Source organism: Lynx rufus, unplaced genomic scaffold (assembly GCF_022079265.1).
Source record: "Lynx rufus isolate CCGP_SWC_20201006 ecotype Redwood Valley unplaced genomic scaffold, mLynRuf1.p SCAF_8, whole genome shotgun sequence".
Classification (NCBI taxonomy): Eukaryota; Metazoa; Chordata; class Mammalia; order Carnivora; family Felidae; genus Lynx; species Lynx rufus.
In genome coordinates this window covers 133,541,892-133,551,806 of record NW_025814896.1, presented here as the reverse complement: position 1 = coordinate 133,551,806, position 9,915 = coordinate 133,541,892, and the positions used below count along the sequence as shown (strand labels likewise).

The window sequence follows — 9,915 nt, the reverse complement described above, 5'->3', positions numbered from 1 at the left end:
GACTCGAGGACCCCTAGCCCCCCCCCCCCCCCAGGTACACGTATGTAAACGGGCGCAACCACGAGCTTCTCTTGCAGCCAGGGGCGTTTTCAGGCATTTGCACCAACCTCATTTGCAAAACCACTCGCCCGGACCCGCGAAAACGGTTCAGGGGTGGGGGAATCCTCTCCCGCTCCGGGCGGCCTCCAATCGCGTTGCCGCATTCAATCCGAGCCGCTCCTGGAGGAGTGAGTCCCGCGCGCGCCACAGCCACCGGGGCGCGCGGGGGCTGCAGCCTTTGTCCGGTGGGGCCCGCAGGGAGCCGGGCGGCGGCGCCCCTAGCCCGGTCCACGGGTCCAGGGGATCCGGGGTGGGCCCGGGGACGGGGGTCCCGGGGGTCCCGGGGGGTCCCGGGCGGCTCGGCGCCTCAGCTCCCGCGCGGCTCTCGAACGGCTGACGTGGGGCCCGGTGCATCCAATGGGAAGGCGGCGTCTGGCCACGCCCACTGAGCGCGCAGCCCCGCCGGTGGGTTTTTAAAAGCCCGCGCGGCGGCGCGGGGGCTCCCAGGACCCGCGCGCCGCCTCGCCCGCCTCGTCCGCTCCCTGCCGCCGCTGCCGCCACCATGCTCTCCGTCCGCGTCCCGCTCGCCACCATCGTGGACCCGCAGCAGCCGCAGCAGCAGCTTCAGCTCTCGCCCTTGAAGGGGCTCAGCCTGGCGGACAAGGAGAACACGGTGAGGACGCGCGGGCCGGGCCGGGGCGGCGGGGGTCTCCCGGGACGTGGGCATGCCCCCTCACCGCGCGTCTCCCCGCAGCCCCCGGCCCTCAGCGGGAGCCGCGTGCTGGCCAGCAAGACCGCCCGGAGGATCTTCCAGGAGCCCGCCGAGCCGGTGAGTGGGGGTCTGGCCGCCGGCTGGGAAGGGGCCTGTGGGGGCGGGGCGCTGCCGGCAGGGGACGCCAGCCGGCTCTTGGCGCCAAAGCCTCATTGTTTCCTCTGCCGTTTCAAACCCTAGCCCCTCCCCGGCCCGCGCTCCTTTCCCGCCAAAGCATTCCCTCCCTGGCCTGCCACACACTTCCGTAGATTTCCTCCTGTCCCTCTGGTACCTCCCGGTTGTGTTCTATGTAAGATCCACGTGTGACAGCTGACACTTACACACTGAACCACATGAGCTTGCCGACCACCGGGCGCACTTGGCCTGAAGAAATGGCAATTTCATGTGGGACGCCCTACAGTTCGTATTTCCATTACCCCCTCGCCCGGCAGAAAACTAAGGTGCTTGTCCCCAGCGTGGAGGATGAGCCACTGCTCCGAGAAAACCCTCGTCGCTTTGTCATCTTTCCTATCGAGTACCACGATATTTGGCAGATGTATAAGAAAGCGGAGGCTTCCTTCTGGACAGCCGAAGAGGTAACGAGGATCAGGAACTGGGAGACTTAAAAAGGAAGTTTACGCGTTGCCCCCCAACTCTTGAGGCGGACCCCTGCCCTAGCGGTTATGCCTTGGCTGGAGATATACTTGACTCTTGCTGGAGATATACTTGACTCTTCCTCTGGTTCCTCTTGGGGATGGCTGCCCACCGAGGATGTGAGCTGTTCTCACTGGCAAAGGGAGTTCTGGATGGGAGGGATGTTACCCATCAAGCCGTGTTCGTAGACTTAAAAGGTTTAAGAACCAAGTATGTATGTGAGGCCCCGCGTGTGTAAACCCCTTGTGAAACTTCTCAACTTCAGGTGGATCTTTCCAAGGACATTCAGCACTGGGAGTCCCTGAAGGCAGAGGAGAGATATTTTATATCGCATGTTCTGGCTTTCTTTGCAGCGAGTGATGGCATAGTAAATGAGAACTTGGTGAGTTTCCAAACAACGTCTGCTTTCATTCACTTCAAGACTTGAGAGAATGTCCTCTTCCCTCACCTTTAACGTTGTCCCGCCCTGATATCATATGTGTTTGTAAGGTCATAGTTCTATTACATGGAGTTTGCTGTTTTATAATATGCTCTGCAGTTGTTTCTTCCTCATGGGTATCTTTCTCCCCCCCTGGTTCTAGAGAAGCTCAAAGACCATGTTAAGTGTTAGCCTTGGGTTTACTCCTCGTGGCTGTGGCATTGCTTTTCTTTTTGTGGCTTTGCTCTTCCGATAACTTGATTCCATGTATGTCTTACTGTGAGTGGATCCTTCCTGCAATGAGTTAGGAAAGAATGAACTGATGAGCGTTCGCAGAAACCCTGCAACACAGGCGTTATCTCTTTTCCTGATTTGTACAATGAGCGTGTGGCATGAAATGCCCCGCTTTACCACAGCATAGTGAAGAAGTATTCAAGTAGAAACACACCTTGTAATGGTACAAAGGGAGTGTGATGGATCTGGGGTCCTGGGGCCGAGTGGCTTCTCCTCAAGCTGCACTGTGATGTTTTACCACTAGGTGGAGCGGTTTAGCCAAGAAGTTCAGATTACTGAAGCCCGCTGTTTCTATGGCTTCCAAATTGCCATGGAAAACATCCATTCTGAGATGTATAGTCTCCTCATTGACACTTACATTAAAGATCCCAGAGAGAGGTGAGTGTTTGGGTGGTATGCCAACGTGTTTGGGACTCACTTATTGTTACCCTGTTGCAAGTTTTTGAGCTTACGTAGGGATAGACAATGGCTCTAGAATGGCTAAGCAGGCAAATCCCTACCACGCGTGGTCACGTCTGCTCTGAGGAAGAGGCCTACATTGACATTAGGAGCCGGTCACTTAAAAACAAAGTTAGGCGGTTACTCCGTTTTCTTGTTGGTCATTCAGTCTAAAACCTTTCTTTGAACAAAACCAAACAAAAAACATCCGTAGGGGCTGTGTACAACGAACTAATTCCTAGGTCTGACGGTTTTGCCTCCTGTGGCAAAGCTGTTAACCTACGATGTGAAGGAGGTAGAGAGTGTACCCAAGTAGAATGTTACTCTCCTCTTAAGGAGCTAGTAATGCAGTACGGGAAATAAGACCTAGAAATAGAAGGGAGACGAGTTACATAATGATGTGCAGGCAGCTCACCATTAGATGAGTTTAGGCACGGAACCGTTTGACCAAAGTGACGGTTTGTTATGGGATCACAAAGGGGGAGCTTAAGGCCCATCTTACGTTTTGAAGATTGGAGAGGAGGAGAAAGTTAGCAATGGCTGCCTGAGTGCTCTGGGTACTAAGAGCTCAGGAGGGGAGCCTTGTGTGGAGCCGAAGTCTTAAAGCTGAAAAGCAGACTCTTGTAGATTACCAGGGAGAATGTGAAGAGGGAAGGTGAGTGACGACTTGGTAGGGCTAGCAGGATTGGGGAAACGCTTTGGGGGTAAAAACATTGTGGACAGAAATGAGAAAAGACAGGGGCGCCTGGGTGGCTCAGTCGGCTGGGTGTCTGACTTCCAGCTCAGGTCACTATCTCGAGGTTAGTGAGTTCGAGCCCCACACGGGGCTTGCTGCTGTCGGCCTGTCAGCGAAGAGCCCGCTTCGGATCCTCTCTCTGCCCCTCCCCCACTTGTGCTTTTTAAAAACATAAATAAATGAGAAAAGACAAAGGTAGGCATAACTGGGATGAATAAGCAGAAGGGGCAGGATCAGGAAAGTCTGATGGTTAAGCTTCAAAAGCCAGGGAGAGGCAGACCCAGGTCTCCAACAGAGCATGTGGACATGGAGAGAGAATGAAGGGAGCCCAACGGTCTGATGACCTTGGCTTTAGAAAACAAGGTCACCTGATAAGGAATGGGCTGGGGAATTTGCAGGCTCCCAAGCTGAGCACAGGGATACATTGGAGGCGGAAGAGGCTAATAAAGACCCAAGTAAGTGTGGGGCCAGTCGATTTTCTTTCCTGACCTGGGATCATCAGTGAGGCATAGAATTATAGTAGGAAGCAATCTCAGGTTGTTTAGTTTATTGGCTTTAATTGTTTTATTATATCCATATGGCACTTGGGGCCCATATAATTGGCCTGATGTTATAGTCTGGTGGTGGAGGGGGTGTCGAGGAAGATAATGGTCAGCATAGCTTAAGTAGTCTTAGCAGTTAAGATTTTATGGCTTTTCACGTTTAAAGATAGGGCCTATGAACCTTGTCATGACCTGGACTTGATATAATTAAGCTGATAAGTGCTCTTGGTGTAATGGACTAAGGCTTTCGATGTGCGTAGATCTCGGGGCTCCCTGTGAATTAAAGAATACTTAGGTTTGTATTAACAGGAACCAAATGAATGCCGAGATTTTAAAAAACACTGGGGGAAAAGCAAAAACAGTAATGAGAAAACATTTCAGGTTGAGTCTTGATTTGGCCTTCGTTCCCAGTGTTGTTCCCTAGATGTTTGTGATAGGAGGTCTTTGCTATAATTGCTGACGCTCTGGGTGCCTACTAGGGAATTTCTCTTCAACGCCATCGAGACGATGCCTTGTGTAAAGAAGAAGGCGGATTGGGCCTTGCGTTGGATTGGCGACAAAGAGTCTACCTACGGTGAGGACCCCTTTGGCCCCACTTATGCCTGAGCTTCATCCTCTGGTGACGGTCACTGGCTTGTGAGCCCTTCCTGTGCACGTGCTCGGTTGCCCACCAGAACTATGTCGATGTTAACTCTTCCGCAGGAGAGCGGGTTGTGGCCTTTGCTGCAGTGGAAGGAATCTTCTTTTCTGGTTCTTTCGCGTCGATATTCTGGCTCAAGAAACGCGGCCTGATGCCTGGCCTCACGTTTTCCAATGAACTTATTAGCAGAGATGAGGTGAGTCTAATACACACAACAGGCTAATCTGCACCCCAAATATCTACAACTCTTGGGTTCCCTGAAGGGAACTCAAGACAACAGATTGCCTTATGTCTACATTTAACATGTGAGTTCAGTGATACCTGTATTTGGCAGAGAATGAACACTACTTTTCATGTACTGGAAGGTATTTGTATTCTCGATACATTTATATGTCCGTTGCACTGTAGGTGAGGGGATGTTGTATTATTTTGGCCCGGTAGCCTATCTATGACCCTAGTGTATTTCACAGTTGGCTGAGCACCCTGTTGAAGTGAGAATCCATTCCGGTCCAGTGTATGTCTTTGAGTGCTATTGGATTAAACTGGAGAGGAAGGTGGAGTATGTCCAGATGTTCTGATTTAAGTCCAGTCTGAAAGGCAAGGGCCATGAACCCTGCCATACTTGGAGCCCAATGAGCAGATCAGACAGCTGATCGTGCCTTGTAAGACGCTCTGCCTTCCTGTAGGGGAACATAGGGATTGCTTGGCATTAAGACTCAGACTCGATTCACTGGAAACTGCATCACTGGTTTCCTGAGCACTGGGTCGTAAATCTCAACACTAGCCTGGTCACTGAGTTTTGCCTTTCCTGCCAGGAACTGTGGCACAACCAGAGCTCACAGCTGTAGAAAGAATGCTGTAGAAAGAACGCTTGGAGCAGAAGTCCTGTGCCATCCGCTACCTCACGGAGCAGCAGGGCCGGGACCTGGCCTGCTCTTGCTACCTGGGTAGCAGCATGGAGGGCCTTGCATGCAGATGGGCCCGCCTTGGCATAGGCAGAGCAGACGGCCGTTGGATTCTTCTTCCCTTTTTTTGACAGTTAAAGTGCTTGTAGTACGGCAAGATGTACAAGGGGAATGCAGAAAAGGGTAAAGCCATTTCCTGCTGCATGTGAACGATAAAGGTCTGGCGTTACAGTGATACTAAACCTTTTTTTCCTAGGGTCTACACTGTGACTTTGCCTGCCTGATGTTCAAACACCTGGTCCACAAACCTTCAGAGCAGAGAGTGAAGGAAATTATTATCAATGCCGTTAGGATAGAACAGGTGCGTTTTGCATCAGGGTCTCTTCGTGCTTGCTAGAAGATGTCTTTATTGGTGCTACCGTCTTACTGAGAAGCTCTGTTTTGGTCCCTAGGAATTCCTCACGGAGGCCTTGCCAGTGAAACTAATTGGGATGAATTGCACTTTAATGAAGCAGTATATTGAATTCGTGGCAGACAGACTTATGCTGGAGCTAGGTTTTGGCAAGGTACGGTATTGTTCATAGCCTTCTGGTTCTCCCGGAAACTGGTGTTCTGTATTCAAATTTTGCTGTGGACCTTTTCAGGTTTTCAGAGTAGAAAATCCATTTGACTTTATGGAGAATATTTCACTGGAAGGGAAGACTAACTTCTTTGAGAAGAGAGTAGGCGAGTATCAGAGGATGGGAGTGATGTCAAGTCCAACAGAGAATTCTTTTACCTTGGATGCTGACTTCTAAGTGAACGAAGATGTGCTCTTAATGTTGCTGATTCCTCCCCCTCCAACCCTTCTCATCAAAAAAAAAAAAAAAAAAAAAAATCAGCTACTTGAAGTGATATCAACTAGCTACACTATGAATCACCAATAGTGTTCATGAATAGTATTGTTAAAACTGTGTAGCTACCTCGTACGCAAGCCTGTTGATTAGTGATGCTAGTTGTCTCCCCTAGAAAGAAGCATGGAAAAAAGCTACTTGGGTTCTTAGGAAAGAGCTTGGCCGTGTTGGGCTTTTGCAAGCACCCTGGCTGTCCGTGACTTCATGGCTCTTAGCAATCATGGCTCAAGGTGTGGGGACTCTCTGAGTCTGACCCGGCAGGATTAAACAGTTGCTACAAGGCCCTTGGGAGGGGGTCAGCCTTGGTGCTTCAAAGCAGATTTTAAAGTTTACTTACTGCTTTGTATATAAAATTGGCACTTTACACACAAACCTATTTTGTACTGTTGAGGTAAAGGCCTGATTTGACCTAACTTGGTTTCTAGACCAAACGCAGAGCATTCTGTTGACCACTAATGGGAGCCAGTTCGGGATTTACTAGGTGACCCACGTCTGCCAAACCTGTGCAAGTCAAGCATGTTATTTCTACTCTTTATTTTCTTTAATGACTTGAGGTGCTTTGTGATCGGCTTTAAAGTCTGTCCTGCACATACCCCTGGGTATTAGCCAGTTGGTGTCCCAAAGAAGGCAGGTTGCGTTTTATATGAATACAGGTCAGGTCCTGTATGGTGGGATCAGAGGGGACAGGAGCTTCCAACTTAAATCATCAAGGATTAGAATGTGATGTGAGCGGGCTGCTGGTCACATGGGGGTGCAGGAGGAGCAGTTTCTGTCTATTTCTCAAACCGTATTTCCCCCAACTTTGAGTTCTTGTGAAAGACCCTTAGGTCCTTAGCTATAGGATCGGAGGTAGCACCGTACGTTGAGTCTTCAAACGATCCTTGAACAAAATGACCCACTTGAGGTCTTACTCCAGTTAAGTGGCCAAAACCAGGACTGAAATTGGCTCCCTGAAAAGTTGGGGCATTTATTCCGATTTGTTTTCGTGTGTAAGTAGGTACCGTTGACTTCATCCTTTTATATTTGCTACATGCTTTTTAAATTAGGAAATGTCATTTTGCTGTATACGCCCGATGTATCTGTGGTTCATGTTTTGAAATAATTGCCCGGCATCGCGATTCATGATCGAAGTGGATATTGTTCAGTGCACTTACTTTCACTTCAGTGCCTGCCTAAATCTGAGCATTGCCTTGTTGGATTCCTGACCTTCAGGAGAAAACTAGAGTTGCGTGAGCTATAAATACATGTTCTATTCACATATTAATTTTAGAATGAAGTACAGAATAATATACGTAATAAGGCTAGTTTGAGGCAACCTGCCTTTGTTACCCCTGTCCCCCAAGCCCCCCCAAAAAAGGAGAAAACCAGCCAAGATGCTACATGGAACGTGAAGGAGGATACACACCAATCCTTCGGCCACGTTTGTTACCCTGTTGTATTGTGTTGGCTGATCCTGGCCCTGTTCCCTTGTCTGTTTCCTTCATTTATTGTATAAATTGTCAAATAGTTGATTTAAGCACTTCTGTAAGAGGGGCTTCCTGTCTTTTAAATTATTGTTACCTAAAGTCGATCCAGATCGTGTGGTTTTTACACTTGTGCAACACAGAAGTGAATAAACGTTTTGCCCCGCGTGTCAGGTGCATGCAGTTGGAAGCTGGGAGCGGGTTTTAGGATTCTGCCTCCTTTAGCGTGCAGTGTAAGAATTTCCGCCAGCTCGGATTCAGTTTCCTGATCTGTTTAAAGGGAAACTGGTGTTAGCCTCAAGCACTTAGGAGTCTCAAAATTGAATGCCGCACAGGTGTTACGTAGACTGTTCTCGCATCTGTTCCTTGATAAGATTTGCATTTCAGTTTAGGAAGAAAAAACAGGGATTTTTTTTTTTTTTTTCATGAAGACTTAGGAGTTCATTTGCTTTCATCCCATTTTGGGGAGGGGGCTTTCCTAATGCCTGTTCTGGCACAAGGTCTCTAGGAAACGGGTCTGCCTGAAAGGTGACGGTCAAAAGCATCAACTACGCTGCATGCGGAGTTTGTAAGCCAGGACTGACTGGGTTCAATTTCCCAGCAACCCTAAGTGAACCACTTCTCGGCCTCGGTTTTCCCATCTGCTAAACAACAGGCGGTGGGACCAGAAGGGGCTAACGATCTCCCCAGCTTTGTTCTTCCTCGTCTCATCAACTTGACCTGCATGGACTTCTTTGTAGTCTTGGGTTGGTCCCTCTGTCCATAAGTGGCCTTGCCGGGCCTGCCTTCTTAAAGCGTCTTTGAAATCGTGACCTGTGTCTGCCACTTGAACCCAGCAGGTAGAGGTGGGCAGGGGGTCTGGCCCGCCCTGCGCAGCTTACCTTTATTCTCAAGCAAGAAGCCGATGCGCAAGTGAATCCGAATGTTAATGCTGTGGTCGTGGAACCAGGGCAGGGAAGGAGCAGGAGCAGCAGAGCTTGAGGTGGATGAGCACTTAGGAGAGGCGTGTGGAGGGGGTGACCTTGTTTCTCTGGAGGAAGAAGGGATGGGAGACTTCCACGGAGAAGGCACATCCAGGTCCTTGCCCGTCCCCCTGTCTCAGCATGAGACCTCCAAGGATCAGGCCCTGGAGAAATAATTTGAGCGGAGTATTTGGTGTGGGTAACGTCTTGGGGGCAGGCGTGTTCTGTGTCTTAGAGGAACGTGATCTTTGCCCTTTCCGCCCGAGGGGCACTCGGAATGTCATTTGACTTGTCAGGTTGGTTGGCAGGCCCACTGTGGGTGTTTGGGGCGGCCACCCTCTCGGGACCAACTCCAAATAGCTTCCCTGTGGGTCACCTACAGTCACACCTGCACCTGCCGTCCCACCTGTGCCAGCTACCCTCTCTAGAACAGACCCATAGAGGGTCTGCATCAGTTAAGTGCAGTCGGGCCACTGAGTCAGAATTGCCCACCCTGGCCTGTGATCCAGCCTGGGCACTGGCTCCTGACAGCTGGAACTGGATGGGTATCTAATGCCACGTGGCCAGGGAGCTGACTGGCTGTGTGTGCTGTTGAGGGTGAATAGCTCTGCCGGTGTTGGTCCAGAGATCCAGATAATGGTCCCTGGCTCCCTGGGGTGTGGCTGTAGCTTTGAGGGAGCAGGATTGTATGGCGTGGCTTTTGTGGCTTGTGTCGGCCCAGGGAAAGCTAATAGGCCCCCCAGCCCCACCCCACTTCTGTGGAGGAGGGTACCCTCCCGGTGTACTCCGGGCACTTGAAAAAGAGAACGGTCAGTGACGGCCCTTGTCGTTCCTGGGAGGGGATTCTGGACACCAGGATGTTTTACGACGAGAATGGCTGACCCCGCTGCGGGATGTAAGGTTCAGGGACCACAGTCCCTTGGCCTGGCTCTAAGGACTGGAGTCGTGCCAGCAAGAGAGCAGACGGAGGTGATCTGAACACCCTCCGGGCTTCAAACACACCAGTGATCACAAGAGTTAAGTGGGTAATGACTTGCTAAGAAAGGGGAATTTTCAGATGCTGGGAACAGAGATGGACTGGGGAAGCTCGGGCTTATCAGAGTGCTGGGGATGGTTATTAGTCCCTTAGAGAAATTGGGGGGTGAGGGACCAAAGACCACCCCCCCTTCCCAGATTTGGA

General features: G+C 50.5%; 1 protein-coding gene across 1 annotated transcript; it reads left to right on the top strand.

Annotated features, from left to right (window-relative positions):
- The first annotated feature begins 554 nt into the window (after positions 1-554).
- Positions 555-7,941, top strand: RRM2 (ribonucleotide reductase regulatory subunit M2). Its single transcript, XM_047069281.1, has 10 exons — positions 555-712; positions 794-868; positions 1,243-1,386; positions 1,710-1,826; positions 2,401-2,534; positions 4,352-4,446; positions 4,575-4,708; positions 5,674-5,778; positions 5,870-5,983; positions 6,062-7,941. Exons 1-10 carry the CDS (start codon positions 602-604, stop codon positions 6,212-6,214), a joined length of 1,182 nt encoding a protein of 393 aa, XP_046925237.1. The 5' UTR covers positions 555-601; the 3' UTR covers positions 6,215-7,941.
- The last annotated feature ends 1,974 nt before the right edge of the window (positions 7,942-9,915 follow it).